General features: G+C 38.7%; 1 protein-coding gene and 1 pseudogene across 1 annotated transcript in view; both read right to left on the bottom strand.

Annotated features, from left to right (window-relative positions):
- The window catches only part of LOC123806920 (vesicle-associated membrane protein 714-like), a 45305-nt gene that overhangs the window by 7681 nt on the left and 13002 nt on the right, over nt 1–24622 (bottom strand). The window contains exons 4-5 of the mRNA XM_045820395.1: nt 24060–24161; nt 7153–7311 (exon numbers count right to left, since the gene is read on the bottom strand). Of these exons, the coding sequence (XP_045676351.1) occupies nt 7153–7311; nt 24060–24161 (261 nt within the window). The remainder of the gene's footprint in view (nt 1–7152; nt 7312–24059; nt 24162–24622) is intronic.
- On the bottom strand, nt 19316–23218 carry LOC123806695 (annotated as a pseudogene).

The following is a 24622-nucleotide window of genomic DNA, read 5'->3' as shown; positions in this document are numbered from 1 at the left end:
GTTGCAGGCAGGGTCCTCAGTTAGGGGCCTGTGAGAGGCAACTGATGGATGTATCTCTTGCACACTGATGTGTCTCTCCCTCTTTCTCCCTCCCTTCCCCTCTCTTTAAAAATAAATAAATAAAATATTTCAAATAAATAAATATAATCTTTACAAAAAAAGACATTAGAGAGCTTTTTGAAAAGGACGGTTTCTTTCCCTAGCTGGTGTGGTTCAGTGGACTGAGTGCTGGCCTGCGAACTGAAAGGTGTCCAGTTCAATTCCGGGTCACCACACATGCCTGGGTTGCAGGCCAGGTACCCTGGTTGGGAGCATACTAGAAGCAACCAATGTTTCTCACACACATTGATGTTTCTCTTTCTCCTTCCCTTCCCCTCTCTAAAAATAAATAATTTTTTTTTTAAAAATGACATGTTTAATAGAGCTACCATTTGGGGGAAAAATCTTTGGGACAGTTCAGTCTATCAATATATAACTGATTTCTTTTTTAGAGAAATGACAGTTTAAAAGCACCCCAGGCTTCATAGTTTTTATTAAACTAAGAATTTATAAATTAAAAAAAAATGACAGTTTCTTTTGCTTTTGCATTATCTGTTTTGTCTGAGTTCTGTTTTTCCTTTTCAAATGCATTTTTTAAAAGGCTTAGTTTATTCACTTCCATAGAGAGAGGAAGGGAGGGAGAACAGGAGGGAGAGAAACATTGATCGGTTGCCTCTCAAATGCCCCCAACTGGGAACCCTGCCTGGAACCCAGGCATGTGCCCTGGCTGGGAATCAAACCAGTAACCTCTTGGTTCAGTGGCAGGTGCTCATTCCACTAAGCCACACCATCTAGGGCATAAATGCATTTTTTAAAATTATAGAGACTTTCCTCAAATATCTCATGATCTGTGTTGTTGATTTACTAAAATGATTGGAAACTCAGTAGAAGTGAGTGAGGACTGTCATTTGGTGGGCTTCCCTGTAGGATAATGTGATATGGACCTGACTGTTTCACTGGGGAAATGCCTCAATAGCTGTAGGTTAATATCTATAATTTTTTTCCCTTGGTCTAGTCCGCATTCCTAACGAGAGTTCCTCTAATTTCCTGCCTGTGTGAAGCTGGCTGGGAGCTGGGTTGGGGAGTGGTTACCATATTCAGGATGCAGATTTGCACTTAGTCATTCTGATTTTAATGGTAGTCACTGTGACCTCAACTGCACCTGGTGTCTTAAGTTTAGAACATCTCTGGTCTATTGTTTTTAGATAATAAAAATTATTATCCTTTGTCAGGGATAAGAGGAGGAAGCAATATGGCTGTAAAAAGTAGGGAAGTGGCTCTACAGGTAACATGTTCTTTTTAAAGACTTTATACCCAATCTCTTCTTTGTAGACCCATATACTGCATGCCTCCAATTTCTGATCCTTTCCAAGATTCTATGGCCTGAGTCAGTTTGCATCTTAATGTCTTCTGCTTGCAAGCTTATGTTTCAAGCTTTTACTGCTCTACTGGGACTGATAATTACTGATAATCTATTTCCTATCTTCCAAAATTGTTGACATTTCTTATCTGTTGTCTTTTCTCTTATTTTTTTTATCCTAATGGTTTATACATTAAATTATCTATTTTTTTTACCTTTCATTGTATTGGACTTTTGAGAGGATATCAAAATAAATGTGTATGTTTACTCTGCCAACTTAAACTCTGTTACCTATACTTATCTGTAGGCAGACTGACAGAAAGCTTATCTGCCTACTTTTTGTTAAGAACCAAATCTGCTTTTTAAGAACATACAGTAGAGTCCTTTACAAAAAGGCCAAGGGAAAAGGGAGGGAGAAAACTAATTTAACTAAGAAAAAATAGTGGGTTTACTGAGAACAATTATGTGCTATATAAAATAATGTGAGAAAAACTGTAAAATACTTCAGTAAAATTTTATCTTTTATTGAGCTGCTTCTACTCAACTGGCTTCAAAGAGGAAGTAATTTGTTTCCTCCATGTAATCATGAACATACAGTGTATACATAAAAGTGGAATATGTTTGGAAGGTAAGGCAGTAAAGTGAAATAAGTTTTCTAAATTTTTTTTGCTATAGTATTCTAGGACTTTGATACTGCCTCTTTTCCTATAAGAAAGGCACATATATAATTTAATAAAAAATTAATATTTCTGGTGATATGGTAGATTATGTAAACCCATAACCTTGCCACTATTACTACTCAGAAATGCTGGATAAAATAAGAGAAGCAAACATTTAAATACATAACTCAACCTTGGAAGAAAGTAAGAGTAAGGCCACATGTAGGAATCTAGGAGGGCAGTGAGAAATCACACTTATATGCAGCTCCTCTGGATTTGGAGGGGTGCTGATGTTAGTCTCTGTCATCCAGGGTCTAGAATATTAGTGTTCTCAGGGACAGCATGCTAAGCCTTGGGCTCACATGAGGAGAGCAATGGAACTATATGGAATTTCCATCCTCCCTCTTCACTAGGCTCAAAGCTTTAGAGTCTTTCTTGACTTTCTCACCACACATCCAATCTGTCAACAACTCTAATTCATTCCACCTTCAAAATATATCCACAATCCAACTACTTCTCATCACCACACTGCAGTCAATATTCAATGTTACTGACACCTTTACCACTTTGTTGAAATTTTGTTTCTTGCTGAAACTCAGAATTTTCACCTGAAACCATTTTCCATCTGCCTGACATACTCCCTCACAGAATTTCCTTCTGTCCAGTGAAGACTTCAGTTCCCTTCCATAATGTGGAGCTGTTGATGGCAAGAAACTCTCTAATCAGGCTACATTTCTCAGGCCCATTACCCCACTGCATGCTATGCCCATCTCTAACCTTTGTACCTATACAAAGCTAGAAGACTAATTCTTATCAACAGATTGTGAGTAGAAGTGATGGGTGTCACTTTGGAGCTAAAGTGGGCTATAAGCAAATATGCTTCCTTTATTCCCTGTTTAGCCACTATCACCTGAAATTTAAATATTGAGGCCCAAGGCAATGACAGAGTCACTAAATGGAAAATGGTTGGGTTACTGGATTACCATGTGGAAGTCTGCCTACTGAAAAACCTGCCTCAGACTGTTATACAACCAAGAAATAAACCTCTATTGAGTAAAACATTGAAAACCTGAGGTATGTTATTACAGCTAGTGTTTCTCTAACTAATATGGAAATTGGTAGTAAGATGAGATGTTCTTATTACACAATTCTAAAACAGTAACTTAACCATCATGTGGTAGACAGTGAAGGGACTAGAAAGAGAAAGACCTGTGCTATCGAGGGTAAAATATTTGCTAAAACTATCACCTATGACAATTTGGAAGGCAGACAAAGGACCTATTGAGTCTGTCATTTCAGAAGAAAAGGTTGGAAAAGAGGATGGTAGTAATGTGAGTTCTTGTTACTGGCTGTATTCAACAAGGCAACAATGTTTTTTTAACTTATTTATTTTGGTAAAGACAGGAACTGACAGCTCAGAAGGAGGTGTTGGTGGATGTTCTTCACTTCCTTGCACAACCAAAAAGATAACAACCAATTTAAAAACAAAAAACAACCAGAACTGCCAGAAAATTAAACTGTATGGAAGTCCAACAATCAAGGAGTTAAAGAAGAAATATTCATCTGGACTGGTACATGAGGCAGAGATGGGAAGCTGGGGCAGCAAGGACATGTGACAAAGTGGTGGCTGGTGGACTGGGTGGTCCACATTCACGTGCTAATAAGCCTGGAGGAACAACTGGGGAGCGAGACAGACCACGCAACCCAGAGTTCCAGTGTAGGAAACTAAAGCCTCAAAACCTCTGACTGTAAAAACCTATGGTTGTTGTGGTGGTGGGAGAAAGTCCCAGTTCCACAGCAGAATCTGTTGGAAGGGCCCACAGGATCCAAGAATGTATACAAGTCTACCCACCCGGAAATCAGCACCAGAGAGGGAACAATCCACTTGTGGGAGGCAAGGGAAGTGACTGAAAGTGGGGCAAGAGCCAAGCAAACAGCATTGTTCCCCTTCTGGCCCCTCCCTGACATACAGCACCACAATGCAGTGAAGTGGGTGTTCCAGCCCTGGCAAATACCTAAGGTTCTGCCCCTTACAACATAACAGGTGTGTCAAGACAAGGAAATATGGCTCAAATGAAAGAACAGATCAAAACTCTAGAAAGAGAACTAAGTGACAAGGAGTTAGCCAACCTATCAGAAGCAAAGTTCAAAATACTGGTAATCTGGGTGCTCACAGAAATGGTTGAGTATGGATGCAAAATACAGGAAGAAGTGAAGGCTATACAAAGTGAAATAAAGGAAAATATACAGGGAACCAACAGTGATGGGAAGGAAACTGGGGCTCAAATCAATGATTTGGAACAGGAGGAAGAAATAAACATTTAACCAGAACAGAATGAGAAACAAGAATTCAAAAAAAAAAAATGAGGACAGGCTTAGGAATCTCTGGGACAACTATAAACCTTCCAACACCTGAATCATAGGGGTGCCAGAACAAGAAGAGGAAGAACAAGAAATTGAAAACTTATTTGAACAAATAATAAAGGAGAATTTTCCCAATCTGGCAAAGGAAATAGACTTCCAGGAAGTCCAGGAAGCTCAGGGAGTCCCCAAGAAGTTGGACCCAAGGAAGCACACATCAAGGCACATCATAATCACATTACCCAAGATTAAAGATTAGGAGAGAATCTTAAAAGCAGCAAGAGAAAAGGAGACAGTTACTTACAAAGGGGTTGTCATAAGACTATCAGCTGACTTCTCAAAAGAAACCTTACAAGCAAAAAGGGGCTGGAAAGAAGTATTTGAAGTCATGAAAGGCAAGGACCTACATCTAATATTACTCTATCCAGCAAAGCTATCATTTAGAATGGAAGGGCAGATAAAGTGCTTCCCAGATAAGATAAAGCTAAAAGAGTTCATCTTCACCAAGTCCTTATTATATGTAATGTTAAAGGGACTTATGTAAGAAAAAGAAAAAAACTATGAACAGTAAAATGACAACAAACTCACAACTATCAACAACCTAACTTAAAAAAAAAACAGAAAGTAACCAAACAACTAGAATAGAGATTCACAGAAATAGAGATCACCTGGAGGGTTATCACTGGGGAGGGAGAGTGGGGAGAGTGGGGGAAAAGGTACAGGGAATAAGAAGCATAAATGGTCAGAACAAAATAGACAGAGGGAGGTTAAGAATAGTATGGGAAATGGAGAAGCCAAGGAACTTAGATGTATGACCCATGGACATAACTGAGGTGAGGGAATGATGGTGGGAGGGGGAGTAGAGGGTGGAGGGGAAAAAAGGAGAGAAAAAAAAGGGATAACTGTAATAGTATAATCAATATAATACATTTAAAATAACTATATTCTAATAGAGAATTTTGAACACATACAAAAGGTGACAGAATGGCATAATGAATCCCAATACATTCAACATCCAGTTAGTTATAACAATGATCAATTTATGGCCAATTTTGTTTCATTCTTACCCAATCCTTCTCTCCCACTCCTGAACAATTCTGAAGCAAATCTCAGATGTTATATAATTTAATCCATAAATATTTTATTATGTGTCTGTAATAAATAATGACTCTTAAAACCATAATCATGATACCATTATCACACCTAAAATTTAATATTTCTTAATGTCATCTAATATTTAACCAGAGTTCAAAATCTAGTTGTCTCATAAAAGTTGTAAATTTTAATTTTTATAGTTTGTTCGAATCAAAATCCAAATAAGGGCCACACATTGTAAGTGTTATACTTTCTAAGTCAATTTTTTTGTAAGTCCTCCCTCTCTTTTTTCCCCTTGCAATTCATTTGTTGACTAATCTGTGTTTCTTTCTTTCTTTTTAATCTTCACCTGAGGATATATTTATTGATTTTAGAGAGAGAGGAAGAGAGAGAGAGAAACATCAATGTGAGAAAGAAACATTGATATGCTGCTTTCCATACATGCCCCAACTGAGGAGCCAGCCTGCAGCCCAGGCATGTACCTTGACCAGGAATCAAACCTGCAAGCCTTTGGTACATGGGACAATGCTCCAACCAACTAAGCCAACTGGCCAGGGCCCTGAGTGTTTCTTATTGCAAGAAATCATTCTGTCATGCAAATAATCAACACCTACTTTAGTGTTTTTTAAAATCTGGATATTTTTTAGTATTATTTACAATAGCCAAGATTTGGAACCAGCCCAAGCATCCATAAGTAGATGAGTGGATAAGAAAAGCTGTGGAATATTTACACAATGGGATACCACTTGGTTGTCAAAAAGAAGGAAATTTTTTCTTTTGCAAGAGCATGGATGGACCTGGAGTGTGTTATACAAAATGAAATAAGGCAGTCAGAGAAAACAAATACCATATGATTTCACTTATATGTGGAATATAAGGAACAAAAGAAACTAACAAAATAGAAACAGACTCATAGATACAGAGAACAGACAGGTGGGGAGGGTTGAGTGAAAAAGTTAATGGATTAAGAAAAAAACCACAAAACAAAAACAAAAACAAAAAACCTTATAGACACAGACAACAGTATGGTGATTATCAGCGAGAAGGGAGTGTGGGGGGATGTAGAAGAGAGTAAAGGGGGAATAAATGGTTCTGCAAGAAGTCTTGACTTCAGGTGGTAAACACAAAGCACAACATACAGAAGATGTATTATAGAATTGTACCCCTGAAACCTAAATAATTTTATTAACCAACGTCACACCAATAAATATAATAATTATAAAAGTTTGATTAATTTAAAAAATTGTATTATAGTTATTTTTTTAATATTTTAGTTGTTTCCCAATAGTTAAAAAATTTTTAAATTTGTTTTTAGATAGAGGGGTAGGGAGGGAGAAATTGAGGGAGAGAGACACTAATTTGTTGCCTCTTGCATGCCCCTAACCAGTGACCGAACCTGTGACCTAAGCATGTGCTCTGACCAGGAATCGAACTGGTGACCTTTTGCTTTGCAGACTGACATCCAACAAATTGAGATACATGCATGGGTCAGGGCTACAATTTCTTGATAAAGCCATAATGTGGTGACATAGGATTATCTCACAGAATCCATGCTTTAGGCAGTTTGTCTCAAGAGCATTAACTTTATGTTTAGAATAGATTAATGTTTGTAGATCAAGACAGGTGTGCATCACTTACAGTTATTTGGAGATCATTTGTTCTGTCAGTGAAGATATTCAATTTTTCTTCGCTTTCCAATATTTTATCAATATTCTGGGTCATAACAATTTTTACATCAGTTACTTGACTCCTCAGTGTGGATATTGAGCTGTCATCTTGATTTTTATTGTATTTCAACTATATAGAAGTGAAATATAATACAAATTTTATTTTATATAAATAAATCTTATAATATATTGTACAAAATAGAATATAAATGTCAAAGGCATATCTCAGTATGGTGGTTACCAGAGGGAAGGAGTTTGGTGGAGCACTGAAGGGTAGAGGGGGTCAAACATATGGAAGATTTGACTTTGGGTGTTGTACACACAATACATTATACAGACGATATATCATAGAATTGTACATTCAAAACCTATATAATCTTATTAATCAATGTCATTCCAATAAATTTAATTGAAAGTAAATTAAAAATCAGGTGGAAAAAAAGGCATATATGCCCTGGCTGGTGTGGCTCAGTGGATTGAGTGTCGGCCCGTGAACCGAAAGGTCACTGGTTCGATTCCTAGTCAGGGCACATGCCTGGGTTGCAGGCCAGGTCCCCACTTGGGGGCATGCAAGAGGCAAAGGGATCACTTGCACAGTCCCTGGGTTCAGTCCCTGGTTGGGGGCATGCGAGAGGCAACAAATTAGTGTCTTCCTCAATTTCTCCCTCCCTACCCCTCTATCTAAAAACAAATTTAATTTTTTTAATTATTAGGAAACAACTAAAATATTAAAAGGTTTTTCTTCCTCTTTCTCTCTTCCTTCCCCCTCTCTAAAAATAAGTAAATAAAATATTTAAAAAACAAAACAAAACAAGGATTCAGATTTCAGAAGCTCCAGAGATTGTTATATCTATAACTGTATGTATGTATGTATGTATCTATCTTTATATAATTCTGGAAGGTTACCTACCGAACTGTCTGTTAAGAGCGCTCATACCACAGGGGGATTTGACTGAGATTGTAGGAGATATTTATGTTTCACCTTATGTACTTTTGTATTATCTCACTTTATTAATGAGCATTACTTTTAAAACAAAAAATGATATTAAAAACCCCTGCTCTTTGGTAAGTGATCAAATTAAATTCACTTTAAACAGAACTCTGACTTTGGTCACTGGACCATGCAACTTAGAAATGATGTTCTGTGAGGAGTTCATGAGGCGGATGTAAAAAGGGTTTGCCAGATGAATTCTGTTGTCCCCCCAAAAGATATGTTCAAGCCCTATTTCTGGATGCTCGTAAAACGTGACCTTATTTGGAAATAGGGTCTTTGCACATGCTATCAAGTTAGGATAAATGGTTAATCTTTTATTTTTCTTTTTGTTCCTTTTTGCTCCTTTTTAGAATGCTTAATCTTTTTTAATCTAAGAGAATCCTCTAAATTTTGTTAAGACAATATATTCATAGTCCATTCAATAGCATTTGATATATTTTAAATTTCTCAAAACTATTTTTTTGTACTGTGTGCATTTTGTTAATTATAGTACAAGAAATTCAACAACTTTTACAAAATTTTCTACAGATTTAAAGCTTACCAGGTTAGCTTATAAATGTTAAACAGGATATTCTTTGATGTTAGATGTGTTAATTGCTTAAAATGTGCATATTTTACTTCCGGCCAAGATGGAGGCATAGGTAGACACACTGTGCCTCCTCACACAACCAAGATAGAGACAACAATAATTTAGAAACAGAATAACAACCAGAACCAACAGAAAATTGATCTGAATGGAAGTTGCACAATCAAGAAGTTAAAATAGACACGTTCATCCAGAAAGGTAGCCAGTAGGAGGGGCAGAGTCAGGCAGCTGGGTGCAGGTCACCGTGCAGAGAGTGTTGGGACCAGGCTCCTAAGGCATCTGGGGCATGCAAGACTGCAGCAGGTGGACCCTGAGAGTGCAAGTGGCAGCCGGCCGACCCTGGCCCAGGGGTGGCAACTGGCAGACCCAGCGAGGCGGCGATTGTAAAGCAAAGCACTGAGCGCAACCCAGGATTCGAGTGCTGGGAAATAGAGCCTTGGGGCACTGATTGAAAACACCTGTGGGAGTTGAGGTGCAGGGAGACTCCCAGCCTCACAGGAGAGGTCCTTGGAAAGTCCCATGGTGTGCACAAGCCCACCCACATGGGAATTGGCACTAGAGGGACCCAGTTTGCTCAGGGGAAGCAGCAGAAAGGACTGAGGTCCGACGGAGAGCAGAGCAACCATCATTTTTCCCTCTCCGACGCTGCCCCCACATAAAACATCACAACCTAGTGACTGGGGTGTCCCACCCCGGTGAACACCTAAGGCTCCACCCCTCATACGTAACAGGCATGACCAGACCAAAGGGTGGGAAAAAGATAGCTCAAACAGAATTGAAAACCTCACAACCAGTATTTTTAAGCGACTGAGAGATAGCCAACCTATTAGATGCACAGTTCAAAGTACTGTGGCGTGCTCACAGAACTGGTTGATTTTGGTCGCAAATTAGATGAAAAAAATTAAGGCTACAATAAGTGAAATGAAGAAAAATGCATAGGGAACCAATAGTGATGGAATGAAGTCTCACCTCAATGGAGTGGACCAGAAGGGAAAAAACAAAACATCCAACCAGAAAAGAATGAAGAAATAAGAATTCCAAAAAATAAGGAGAGGCTTAGGAACCTCCAGGACATCTTTAAAAGTTCCAACATCTGAATTATAGGGGTACCAAAAGGAGAAGAGGAAGAGCAAGAAGTGGAAAACTTATTTGAACAAATAATGAAGGAGAACTTCCCCAACCCGGCAAAGGAAATAGACTTCCAGGAAGTCTAGGAAGCTCAGAGAGTCCCCAAGAAGTTGGACCCAAGAAGGAACACGCCAAAGCACATCATAATTACATTACCCAAGGTTAAAATGAAGGATAGAATCCTAGAAGCAGCAAGAGATAAGGAGACAGTTACCTACAAAGGAGTTCCCATCAGAATGTCAGCTGATTTCTCAAAAGAGAACTTACAGACAAGAAGGGGCTAGAAAGAAGCATTCCAAGTCATGAAAGGCAAGGATCTACATTCAAGATTGCTCTGTCTAGAAAAGCTTTGATTTAGAATGGAAGGGCAGATAAAGTGATTCTCAGATAAGGTCAAGTTAAAAGAGTTCATTATCACCAAGCCCTTATTATATGAAATGTTAAAGGGACTTACCTAAGAAAAAGAAGAAAAAAAAACATTTATAGTAAAATGACAGCAAACACAATTATTAACAACCACACCTAAAACAAAACCAAAAGAAACTAAGCAAACAACTTGAATAGGAACAGAATCACAGAAACAGAGATTACATGGAGGGTTAGCAACAGGGGAGTGAGAGGGGGAAAGAGGGGGGAAAGGTACAGAGAATAAGTAGCATAGATAGTAGGTAGAAAATAGACAGGGGGAGGGCAAGAATAGTATGGGAAATGTAGAAGCTAAAGTACTTATATGTATGACACATGGACATGAACTAAAGGTGGGGAATGAGGGTGAGAGAGGGTGTGCGGGGTGGAGGGGAATGAACGGGGGGAAATGGGAGAACTGTAATAACAATCAATAAAATATATTTAAAAAATTAAAAAATATGCATAGTTTCACATAGTAACTAGTTTTCAGGGAGCTACATTAATATATTTTGGCTGTCTTGAATATGCATAATTTCTTCATAAGAAAATGTATGAGTTTTATATAAGAAAACATGTATTCTTAGTTATTTTATCAGACATTGTGGTGGCCACAGCCTATGGTGATCCCCAATAAATCACATCCTTATAAAATCCCCTCCCCTTAAGTATGATTTGCTTGTAACTAATAAGAAGCAAAGGTGATGGAATGTCACTCCTGTGATTATGTTACACTATAAAATATTTAGCAGGTTGAAGTGAGAGAGATTCCTTTGTTGGCCTTGAAAAGGCAAGCAGACGTGTTGAGGTCATCTACCTTGGGTGGCAAGGAACTGCTATCAGTCTGCGGGACCAGAGGATATCCTCCAGCCAACAGCCAGCAAAAAGCTGCATCCCTGACAGAGCTATAATATATACACGTGTGTGTGTGTGTGTGTGTGTGTATAAAATTTAAGAGTGAATTTGAGCAAAAATTGAACCTAATGTAGCAGCATCTAATGATGGTTAAGTGGTTAGAAGGTCTCCCAGGAAATGAATGCTGCAACAACCCATCTGGGCCTGGAAGCAGATTTCCCCCAGAGCTTCCAGATGAGAATATGGCTTGGCTGACACACTGAGTGCAGTCCTGAGAGACCCGAAACGGGAACGCAGTTAAGCCATGCCTTGATTTGTAACCCACAGGAACTATGAGATAATCGTGTGCTGTTTTGTGGTAGTTATCACATATAAATGGAAAATTAACACAGGTATACTTAAAATATTTTATTATGGAAAAGTTCAAACATATACAAAAGCAGGATGAATAGTATAATAAACCCGTATGTACCCACATCTAGTGTCAGCAATTATCAACACACAGCCAATCTTGTTGCATATATGCTGGTACCAATTACCTCTTTCCTAAATGTATCATTTTAAAGCAAACCCCTGCCACTTTATTATTTTAGTCTTTAAATTCTTCAGTTTGTATCTCTATAAGATACGGTATCATTTTTCTTCTTCCTTTTTAAATCCTCACACAAGTATATGTTTATTGATTTTAGGTGGTGGCGGGGAGAGAAACATATATCAGTTGCCTCTCACATGCACCCCTATCAGGGATTAAACCCGAAATTTAGATATGTGCCCTGACCAGAAATTTAACTCATAACCTTTTGGTGTAAGGGAGGATTCTCCAACCAACAGAGCGGTCTGGCCAAGGTAGTCTCATTTTTCTTAAAAACAAAACCACATCATTACCACATCTGAAAAAGTTTGTTAATATCATCAAAGTTATCAAAAACAAATCATAGCTTTATTTACAGTTGTTTTGTTAATCAGGATCCAAACTCAACATAATGTGTTTTGTGTCTACATATTGATATGTATTTTAAGTCTCTCTTTTTTTTTTCAAAGATTTTATTTATTTATTTTTAGAGAGGGAAGGGAGGGAGATAGAGAGATAGAGAGAGAGAGAGAGAAATATCAATGTGCAGTTGCTGGGGGTTCTGGCCTGCAACCCAGGAATGTACCCTGGCTGGGAATGGAACCTGGGACACTTTGGTTCCCAGCCCGCACTCAATCCACTGAGCTACACCAGCCAGGGCTTTAAGTCTCTTTTAATCTATGGGTTTGCCTTAACTTTTTTCCCCCTTGCAATTTATTTGTTGAATAATTTGCATTCTTTTTCTTGTAGAGTTTCTCATATTTTGGTTTTGTTCATTCCATTGCTGTGGTATCATTTAATGTGGTCATTGATCTCACTCTTTCCTGTAAACTGGTTAGTTAGTTACATGTGAAGGCTTGGTCATAAGCAGGTTTGATGCTTTGGGCAAGCATACTTCAGATGTGTGCTGTATACTCCTCATTGTGTGACCTCAGGAAACATAACCATTGATTGTCTCCCTTATCGTGACCTTAGGAATAAGCAATGGGTTTAGGTGTTTTGAGCCATAGCAAATTTCTGCGTCAGCTTTTCACTTTATTTTTTATTGTTGATGATGATTGCCTAGACCCATTATTTCATTAGGGAGTGCATAATAGTGATATTTTATCACCTCTTCTTCATTTATTAGTTGCAGTACTTCCATAAAGAGAAAAAAAATCTTTTCCTTGGCAACTATTTGGATCCTTTGAGGTACAGTTCAGATACAAAAAAAAATTTAGAGCCCTGGCTGGTGTAGCTCAGTGGATTGAGCATGGGCCTGCTAACCAAAAGGTCACTGGTTCAATCAGGGCACATGCCTGGGTTGCAGGCCAGGTCCTCAGTGGAGGACGCATGAGAGGCAACCACACACATTGAAATGTTTCTCTCTTTATCCCTCCCTTCACTTCTCTCTAAAAATGAATAAATAAAATCTTTTAAAAAATTTAGAATAAATGCTTGATCTTCCAAAGTTGACTGAGGAGGGTTACCCCTGCCCTCCTGTCCTACCCAGCCCCACTTTGGCAGTATCTAGGACTGATGGAATTTAACATCTTTGATGTGTTACAGTCCACTGCAGTTACTACTCTTTTTGATGTTCAAATTATTCCATCACTGGCCAGTGACAGCCTCTTAAAGTTGGCTCTTAGTTTTTTGACACCAGCAAAGTGGACTTTGATAGCTTTCTTGTTTATGGTATGACAAATGTTTCTGGCTTATGTTTCCTGCCCCATATCTGGAACTAGGACTGGTTCCTATTAGTGTAAAATGGTATTTAGAGACTGTAATCTGGACTGAGGGGTATGCTGCTATTGAATTGGTCCTTGTTTCTAGGGCTTTTCAATAGGCTATGAAATACTTTTAAGGGAAAATATATCATGTGAAAATATATCATGTTCATTACATATTTTTTTTAAGATTTCATTTATTTATTTTTAGAGAGAGGGGAAGGGAGAGAGGAAGAGAGGGAGGGAAACATCAATGTGTGGTTGCCCCTCACATTCTCCCTATTGGAGCTCTGGCCTACAACGCAGGCATGTGCCCAGACTGGGAATCCAACCAGTGACCCTTTGCTTCACAATCTGGTGCTCAATTCAATGAGCCACACCAGCCAGGGCCATATTTTTTTTCTTTTTTGTGACCAAAACACTGTAATTTATAGCTTTAATATACAATATGAAGTTCATAATTTCTTGAACTTCTCACTTGGCTCCTATTTGTAAAGAGTTGAGTCTATACTTTCAGTCTTCATCATCAGGAAGGATCTGGGTATAGAAAGTGACCCAGCACAGTATTTGAGTCATGCTGAAAGTGGCAGAGAGTCCAGACATGGTTGCACTAAAGAACTTGGCCTAGATCATCTGGGTTCTGGTGATCTGGGAAAACTGTACTAGGGCTGGACGTGCACAATGACACCAGCATGGCAGACTCGTCTGCTTCCAGCCACCACTCCCCAAGGCTTCTGAAGAGGTGGCCTCACTGAGAACAAAAGGTGCCAGCTGCATCAAAGCTAGCAAGCTGGCCTCAGGCCCTCAATTACACATTTTTTTTGACATTTAATTTTTTTAAAGATTTTATTTATTTTATTATTATTATTTTTGTTTTTTAGAGAGGGAAGGGAGGGAGATAGAGATAGAGAGAGAGAGAGAGAGAGAGAGAGAGAGAGAGAGAGAGAGAAACATCAATGTGTGGTTGCTGGGGGTTACGGCCTGCAACCCAGGCATGTACCCTGGCTGGGAATCGAACCTGCGACACTTTGGTTCACAGCCCACGCTCAATCCACTGAGCTACGCCAGCCAGGGCGACATTTAATTTTTAATTTAAATTTAGGATTATACATTTTATTTTGACTTTATATTTATAACTTCTTGTTGAAAATCTTGATTCCTAAAAACATTAATTGAATTACTCAAAGTAATATATTTATCTCTCTCTCTAACTATACATATAAATCAATTTCAGAAGAGTAGCACCAGCCCTGGCTGGTGTGGCTCAGTGGGTTGAGTGCTGGCCTCCAAACCAAAGGGTTGCTGGTTTGATTCCCAATCAGGCTACATGCCTGGGTTGTGGGCCAGATCTCCAGTAGGGGGCTTGTGAGAAGCAGCCACACATTGATGTTTCTTGCCCTCTCTTTCTTCCTTCCTTCCCCTCTGTCTAAAAATAAAATAAATAAAATCTTTTTTAAAAAAGGAGCAACACCCAATGTTATTACTGAATGTGGCACTTGAAAAAAATACTTTAACATTTTGGTCCTTTTCATGAGGATAAATCTCACTAGAAATATATAATCAAATTATTGCATTTTAAAGTCACTTGAAATAAAATTTCACTGTCTTTTAAGCCATCATCAAATTAACACACAGTTGGAGTCTTTTCTTATTATATTTTATTGATTATGCTATTATAGTTGTCCCAGTTTTTCTCCCATTGCCCCCTCCTGCCCAGTAACTCCTTCCAGCAATCCTTGCCCTTAGATTCTGTTCATGAGTCATGCACATTAAGTTCTTTGACATCTTCATTTCCTATACTATTCTTAGCTTCCCTCAGTCTGTTTGGTACTTACCATTTATGTTTCTTATTCCTTGTACCTTTTCCCCATACTCCCACTTCCTCCTCCAAATGATCTCCATCTCTATGATTCTGTTCCTGTTCTGATTGTTTGCTTAGTCTCTTTTTTAATATTCAGTTGTTGATAGTTGTGAATTTGTTGCCTTTTTAATGTTCATGGGTTTGATATTCTTCTTTTTCTTAGATAAGTCCCTTTAACATTTCATGTAATAATGGCTTGGTGATGATGAACTCCTCTAGCTTTACCTTGTCTGGGAAGCACTTTACCTGCCCTTCCATTCTAAATGATAGCTTTGCTGGATAGAGTAATCTTGGATGTAGGTCCTTGCTTTTCATTACTTTGAATACTTCATGCCAGTCCCTTCTTGCCTACAAAGTTTCTTTTGAGAAATCAGCTGATAGTCTTATGGAAACTTCTTTGTAGGTAACTGTTTTTCTCTTGCTGCTTGTAAGATTCTCTCTTCATCTTTAACCTTTTACATTTTAATTATGATGTGTCTTGGTGTGGTCCTCTTTGGGTCCACAACTTATTTAGGATTTTCTGTGCTTCCTGGACTTGTATGTCTATTTCCTTCACCAAATTAGGGAAGTTTTCTTTATTATTTCGTCAAATAGGTTTTCAATTTCTTGCTCTTCCTCTTCTCCTTCTGACACCCCTATGAATTCAATGTTGGCACATTTGGAGATGTCTCAGAGGTTCCTAAGCCTATCCTTGCTTTTTTTTTTAATTCTTGTTTCTTCTTTTTGTTCTAATTGAATGTTTATCTCTTCTTTATTGTCCAAGTCATTGGTTTGAACCCTAGCTTTCTTCCCTTCTCTGTTTTTTTTCCTGTGGATTATTCTTTATTTCAATTATTGTAACCTTCATTTCCTCCTTTATTTTATTTTATTTTTTGCCATATTCAAGGATTTCTCTGAGCATCCTGATCACCAGTGTTTTGAATTCTACATCTGATAGGTTCGCTATCTCTGTTTCACTTAGTTCTTTTTCTGGGGTTTTGTTCTGTTATTTCATTTGGGCCATATTTCTTTGTCTCCTCAATTTGGTAGTCTTCCTGTATTTGTTTCTGGGTATTAGGTTACTGTTTTTACTCCCTGTCTTAGTAGCATGGCCTATGTCTAAAAGGTACCTAAAAATTGTGTGAGGCAGAGCCTTAGGTTAATTGCCAGGGTGGAGCACCCACTTTAAGCTTTGTGGCTGTGTGGGGAGGGCTTGGAGAAAGGATAATGCTGCCATGTGGCTTCTGGCAGTTCACCCAGCGCTTGCCCTATTTCCAGTCACTTCACCTTCTTTCCATGCATTACTGGCTCCTTTCCAGCCCTGCCTTTGTGGTGAACCTGGGAGTGGGTGGGCTTGCCTACATTCTAAGACTCTGCTTGCCCTTTAAGCAGTAAAATTGCAGCAATTTCTTCTACCATCAAAACCTCCACTGGTATTTACAGCCAGATGTAGCAGGGATCTCTCTTCCTGGTGCTGGAACCCTGGGCTGTGTTCCTGCGCCTGGGATCACTCACTCAGAAGGTATCCTTCCTGTCCATTCCACTGCTGCTACCGCCACTGCATTTCCAAACCACACCACCTCTCTGCCCATCTGTGTGACTCTTCTCCTCCTACCCATCTGGATGAATGTGTTTTGTTTTATTTATTTATTTATTTATTTATTTATTTATTTATTTATTTATATTTTAAAATATATTTTATTGATTATGCTGTTACAGTTCTCCTAATTTTTCCCCTTTGCCCTCCTCTACCTGGTACCCCCTTCACTCCAGCAATCCCCCAAACCTTAGTTATTGTCCATGTGTTGTGCATGTAAGTTCTTCGGCTTCTCCCTTTTCTATACTATTCTTAACATCCCCCTATCTATTTTGTTCCTCCTAATTATGCTTCTTGCTCTGTGCACCATTTCTTCCTTTCTCTCCATTCTGCCTCCCAGCTGATAACCCTCCAAATGATCTCCATCTCTATGATTTTGGTTATTTGCTTAGTTTGTTTTTGTTTTTTAGATTCAGTTGTTGATAGCTGTGAGTTTGTTGTCATTTTAATGTTCATAGTTTTGATCTTCTTTTTCTTAAATAAGTCCCTTTAAAGTTTCATGTAATAATGGCTTGGTGATGATGGATTCCTCTAGCTTTACCTTGTCTGGGAAGCATTTTATCTGCCCTGCCATTCTAAATGATAGCTTTGCTGGATAGAGTAATCTAGGTTGTAGGTCCATGGTTTTCATCATTTTGCATACTTCTTGCCAATCCCTTCTTGCCTGCAAAGTTTCTTTTGAGAAATCAGCTGATAGTCTTATGAGAACTTTCCTGTAGAATACTCCTGTAGATAATTCTCTGTTTTTCATTTGCTGCTTGTAAGATTCTCTCTTTATCTTTAACCTTTCACATTTTCATTATGATGCGTCTTGGTGTGTTCCTCCTTGGGTTCAACTTGATTGGGACTCTTTTCCTGGGCTTGCATGTTTATTTCCTTCACCTAATTAGGAAAGTTTTCTTTCATTTTTTTCAAATGGATTTCTAATGTCTTTCTCTTTCTCTTCTTTTGGCACCCCTATGATGAAAATGTTGGACCTCTTGATGTTGTCCCAGAGGCTGCTTATAGTAGCGTCATTTTTTTTGGATTCTTTTTTCTTCTTGTTCTGATCAGTTGTTGTTGTTGTTTTTTTTTTCCTTATGTTTCAAATGAGAAGATTGATTCTGAGCGTCATCCATTCTACTGTTGTTTCCCTGTAAATTGTTCTTTATTTCAATTAGTATATCCTTCATTTCTGACTGGGTATTTTTTTATGCTGTTAAGGTCCTCACTAAGTTCCTTCAGCATCCATATAACCAGTGTTTTGAACTTTTGATCTGATAGATTGCTTATCTCCAATTCATTTAGCTCTTTTTCTGGAGCTGTTTATTTTTTTTAAACATTAAGCCTCTGTCAAAAATGTATTTCTTATTTTAGGGCACAGGATTAAGGAACAAGATAATACTTATAAGTAAAGAAAATTTACAAGAAAAAACTCAATAAAAGTTTTTTAATTAAAGTATTGTAACATTTAAACTTGACTTAAAACATAACAAAAGAAACAAACTTGCAAACAAAAATGTTTATGGATTTTCCAAATATAAATAAATGAAATAGTGTTTAGGCAGTAGGCTCATGCTGATGTCTAGTGTGAAGTAACAAAGGGTACTTTACTTGGAAAAATCATTAATGTATAAAGAAGCCCAAATTATGGAGTGCAGCAGTTTAATCATCACTGCCATCTTACTTCCAAAATAAAGCCTTGATTAAACCATTCATACCCTATATTACTCATACTGTTACTACACAGATTGAGGAACTATATACAACAAATGAATTTATATTCACCATAGGGTTAACATATTGTACCTCTCTGCCAATGTTACTTGAAAACCTTCCATGTCAAAACAATTTGACAGCACATATAAAAAATTCGATAAATATGCAATGTGATCTTTCATTACAGTTCTTTAAAGATGCGTGGGTTAATGCATGCCATTAACCTTAGGATCACAGCATATAGAATCCAAATAGAAACAAGTTGAGGTGACTTTCAAAGTAATGTTGGATCCCTCACTTTATTTATAATCCCACTAGAACTGTTAAATTCATTTCATAGACCTATAATGCATTAATCACTGGGTGTCAGGAGTTAATGAAAATTTTGTCTGTTACATCCATTGCTGGCAATGAACATCCCCAAACCGCCAAGGAAGTCATTGTTATTGCACAATACATGAGGACCTGGAACTTTTCCAAAAGCTTAAAAAAAAAATAAAAACAGAATTATATTTGACATTACCTAATACCTGCATTGATACTATATGACTAATAAAAGCACGTCAGTTGTCCGGACTGAACCAGCGATCAACATGTGCCCAGAATGCACACGAGTAAAAATGGAGTAAAAGGAAGTAGTCTTTATTGCCTATAGGTCACTTTCAGTCAAAGGTTAAAGTTCGAAGACTGAATGATCAAAATGCTCATTTTCTCAGTAGGACTGTCTTCTGCTAGGAGGATGGTAATAGTGGCATCAACACATATCATCATGATACCATGATTTTGTTTTCTTTGGATTCTTGTTACATGTTCAAGCAAAAAGAATTATCTGGTGGTCATCTCTTTTCTTTGCAGCTGGAAAGCATGCTAATAATGCTAAGACAAACTGCACTGACTGTGCTGGGGACCACTCTTCTGTTAGAATGGGTGAACAGATGTGACCATTGCTACAAACATGAGGATGGATGGGAATATTTTAACCTGTAAACATGACCTGAGGAGAGTCAAAAGAATATTGATTATTAGACTTAAGTAGAAGTTGAATTTTTCCCCCTTCATATAATGTACATGGTGCACCTTCCATGTCTACAATTCACTGTGCTATTGAATTTTGCACACTCTTTTCATTTAAAGTCATCCCAGGAGGTGGGTCATTTTGCAAAACCAACAGTTTCTGTATTGTCTGCATTTCTGCTACAGTTGTTTCTTCAATGATGCCATGATGTTTTTCTGGAGTTTTGATCTGTACTTTCATTTGGGCCACGTTTCTTTGTCTCTTCATTTTGACAGCCTGTATTTGTCTCTATGTACTAAGTAGAGTTGCTTTGACTCCATATCTTGGTAGTGTGGTCTAATGTAGTAGGTGTCCTATACGGTTCAGTGGCACAGTCTCCTCTATCACCCATTCTGGGTATTCGAGGTATGCCCTTCCTGTGGGCTGAATACATCCTCCTCTTATAGTTGAGCCTTGGTTGCTGTGGCAGATCAATGGAAGGGATTTACCCAGGCCAGTTAGCTGCAAATATGGCTGTGAACACTTGCCACCAACATCCACCCTCTGTACAGGATCAGCTTTGCAGGGACAGAGTGGCAGAGCTCTGAAATTGTCTGTAGCTGTCCACTGGGTGCACTGGCCCTGGGGTTTTCTGGGTGGTGCAGGCCAAGGTCAGCCCCTGCCTGTGTTTTGCATGGGGCTGTCCTTCCTGAGCTATAAAGCAATCTGAGATGGCTACTACTTGTGCTGGGCTGGGAGATTCCGAAGTGAAGCCAATCTGTGAAGCTAATCTGGCTGCTGATGCTTGTTTGACAGGATTTAGGAAGTTGTGAAGCATGAATGAAGACTCACCATTAATATGGAAAAGCAGTTTGGGTAGCCCCCAAATTGGGTGGGGTAGAGTCTCTGGGAATCTCTAAGGAGGTCAAACAGTGTTAGTTAGTTTGATAGAGTCTCAAATATGGCACCAGCCTGCCAGCTCCAAGGCTCTGAGCCTTTCCATGGGGAAGGCTCAGATAAGGGACAATGGCTTCTGCTTGCCCTGACACTTCAGCCTTTTTCAGTATGCTTCTAGTGCTCTTCAAGCAGCCACCACAGTGTTGGAGCTCAGAGGGAGTGAGTCTAAGTAAGTGAGTCTATATGTGTATTCTTTTTTTAAAATATATTTTATTGATTATGCTATTAGAGTTGTCCAATTTCCCCCTTCACTCCCCTCCATCCTGTATACCCTCTCCCACCCACATACCCCCCTTTTAGTTCATGTCCATGTGTCATAAGTTCTTTAGCTTCTACATTTCCCATACTATTTTTGCCCTCCCCCTGTCTATTTTCTACCTACTATCTATGCTACTTATTCTCTGTACCTTTTCCCCCTCTCTTCCCCTCCCACTCCCCTGTTGCTAACTCTCCATGTGATCTCCATTTCTGTGCTTCTGTTCCTGTTCAAGTTGTTTGCTTAGTTTCTTTTGGTTTTGTTTTAAGTGTGTTTGTTAATAATTGTGAGTTTGCTGTCATTTTACTATAAATGTTTTTTATCTTCTTTTTCTTAGATAAGTCCCTTTCACATTTCATATAATAAGGGCTTGGTGATGATGAACTCCTTTAACTTGATCTTATCTGAGAAGCACTTTATCTGCCCTTCCATTCTAAATGAAAGTTTTGCTGGACAGAGCAATCTTGGATGTAGGTCCTTGTCTTTCATGACTTGGAATACTTCTTTCCAGCCCCTTCTTGCCTGCAAGGTCTCTTTTGAGAAATCAACTGACAGTCTGATGGAAACTCCGTTGTACGTTACTGTCTCCTTATCTCTTGCTGCTTCTAGGATCCTCTCCTTCATTTTTAACTTGGCTAATGTAATTATGATGTGCCTTGTTGTGTTCTTTCTTGAGTCCAACTACTTTGGGACTCTCTGAGCTTCCTGGACTTCCTGGAAGTCTATTTCCTTTGCCAGAATGGGGAAGTTCTCCTTTATTATTTGTTCAAATAATTTTTCAATTTCTGGCTCTTCCTCTTCTCCTTCTAATACCCCTATAATTCAGATGTTGGAAAGATGTCCTGGAGGTTCCTAAGCTTCTCCTCATTTTTTTGAATTCTTATTTCTCCATTCTTTCTTGTCTGGTTGTTTCTTTCTTCCTTGTGGTCCATGCTATTGTTTTGAGTCCCAGTTTCCTTCCCATCACTATTGGTTTACTATGCATTTTCCTTCATTTCTCTTATTGTAGCTTGCATTTGTTCATTTACTTTGTGACCAAAATCAACCAAGTCTGTGAGCATCCTGGTCACCAGTGTTTTGAACTGTGCATCTGATGGGTTGGGTATCTCTTGGTCACTTAAAATGATGGGTTCTGGGGCTTTGATTTGTTCTTCTGTTTGAGCTATCTCTCTCTGTCTTTTTTTTGGTCTGGTCACACCTGTTACAGTAAGGGGTGGAGCCTTAGGTGTTCACCAGGGCAGGGCACCCCAGTTGCTGGGTTGTGACGTATGTGGAGGCGGAGTTGAGAGGGAACAATGGCGGTGTTCCATTCTCCGTGGGACCTCAGTCCCCTCTGCTGCTTCTCCCAAGCAAACTGGGCCTTTCTGGTGCCAATTCCCATGTGGGTGACCTTTTGCACACTGTGAGACCCTCCAAGGACCTTCCCTGTGAGTCTGGGTGTCTCTCCATGTGCCTCAACTCCCACAAGTGAGCTCAATCAGTGTCCCGAGGCTTTATTTCCCAGTACTGTGATCCTGAATTGTGTGTACTGCCTTGCTTTATAATCGCTGCCTCACTGGGTCTGCTGGTTGCTGGTTGCCACCCCTGGGCCGGGGTCTGCCAGCTGTGGTCTTGCATGCCCCAGATGCCTTATGCACCCCCGGATGCCTTATGCACCTGGTCCCACCACTCTCTGCTCTCTGAGCCATGACCCGTGCCTGGCTGCTCATCTCCACCTCTCCTACTGGTCTGGATGCACGGGTCTAATTCAACTTCTTGGTTGTCCGACTTCCATTCAGGTCAATTTTCTGTCATTTCTGGATGTTATTCTGTTTCTAAATTGTTGTTGTCCCTATTTTGGTTGTGCATGGAGGTATGATGCATCCACCTATGCCTCCATCTTGGCCGGAAGTCCAGTATGTGGATTCTTTAACGGGAACTTCTTGGGGCTCCAGAAGTTTCTTCCACCAATTCAATCCTTGCTGGTTTTTGCAGCCAGAAGTTGTGGGGACTTACCTTCTTGCCACTAGAGCCCTGGGCTGGGGGCCCTGGTATGGTGCTGGGCCTGTTCGCTACTGAAATATCCCTATCGAATTTTTATCCACCAAACATGGATGTGGGACCAGCATGTTCTGTGTCTGTGCCCCTCCTACCAGTCTCGATGGATGTGGTTCTTTAATTCTGGAGTTGTCAGACTTCCATTCAACTCAATTTCTGATGGTTTTGAGTAATGGGTTTTCTATATTTTAGTTGTGATTTTGATGTGGTTGTGCAAAGAAGTGAACCATGTCTGCCTACACCACCATCTTGACTGGAAGCTCCCCTGAATGTGTATTCTTTAAATCCTTGGTTGTTGGACTTCAATACAGCTTGATATTCTGATGATTCTGGGTGCTGTTAGCTTTGAGATATGGTTGTAATTCTTTCTATGGTTGCACAAGGAGACAAAGCATGTCTACTTATACCTCCATCTTGACCAGAGGATTATTATTATATTATTTTTTGCTTTGAGTTTTAGATATTACTTTTTAAAATTAAACATTTTTTATTATATTAAAATATACATAACATAAAATTTCTGATTTCAGTAATTTTTGTACTATATAGTTCAGTGGTATCAACTATATCTACATTGTTATACAATTATTATCACCAACTATCTCCAGAAATTTTTCATTTTCCCTAACTGTAACTTGGTACCCATTAAATAATAACTCTTCTTCCTCTCCTCCTTCCAGGCTCTGGCAGTCATCATTCTACTTGCTGTCTATATAAATCTGACCTACTCTAGGTAGCTCATACAAGTGGAATCACATTTTTGTCCTCTTGTGACTGTCTTACTTCATTTAACAGGAGATACCTTTTAAATACTTGCTTTAATAGTATTTTTAAATTATGTAATATATATACATGGTTACAAAGTCAAATTTGTAAAGCAAGTTTCATTCAAAGAGGTCTAGTTTCTTTTCCTATCCTCCCATCCTTACCATATGCAACCATTGGAATGGTTTTGGTTTATCCTTCCTTGTACCCTTTTAGCCCCCTTATTTTTTATACTATAAGCAAACAAATACATATATTTGCATTTATTCCCTCTTCCTTAAAAGATTACATATGTAAATAAGTAATAGTATACCATACATACTTTATCTTGCTTTATTAACTTATCAATATATCATGGATATCATTACTTATTATATAAAGATAGAAGTCTCAGTTCTCATTCATCTTATAGCCCTTAACCCAAAAGTCCAAACTGATTTGACAGCTACAATGCTAATGATGTTTAGGAATACAGTTGGAATCACATACCATATACTTCCCTAATACTTGCTGAAAATCAGCAGCAACTGCATTTGAAGGAGAAAAATGTTCTTGTGACATCAAAGGATTTCTCAGAAAAATATCGCTAACCTGGGGAAGTGAAAATGGAAATATTTAAACTATATAAATAATTTTGAATGGGTAATTACAAGTTAATGTTTATTCAAAGCCAAGTCTGGCAGAGACCTGAAATAAAAGAAACCAGGACATTTCAAGATTTTTGGTGGCAGAGTGTCCTTTCTATTTAAAGATGCAGTATTTATGAAAACTGCTGTCCAGCCTTCTCCACTGCTGTAATATAGGTTACAACCTCATACTGTGAGATCACATATGCTTCCTTAATTCTTTGGTTTATCTGAAGACTTGACAGAAAGAGGAGATATTCACCTCTGGCAAACAAGGGAACATGGGAGTCTATGATATTTTCCAAATAAGCACTTATTTTCCTTTCCTGATCCTACCCTCAAAAGCCATTCAATGACAATAAAACAATCCCAGCTATATGTCATGATACCATCTTTCAAACCCTGTAGAATTATTATAAGATATTG

Source organism: Phyllostomus hastatus, unplaced genomic scaffold (genome assembly GCF_019186645.2).
Source record: "Phyllostomus hastatus isolate PE091 unplaced genomic scaffold, TTU_PhHast_1.1 phas_scaffold_39, whole genome shotgun sequence".
In the NCBI taxonomy this organism is placed as follows: domain Eukaryota; kingdom Metazoa; phylum Chordata; class Mammalia; order Chiroptera; family Phyllostomidae; genus Phyllostomus; species Phyllostomus hastatus.
The sequence above is the reverse complement of the archived record's forward strand: the minus strand, read 5'-3'. Positions and strand labels throughout refer to the sequence as shown.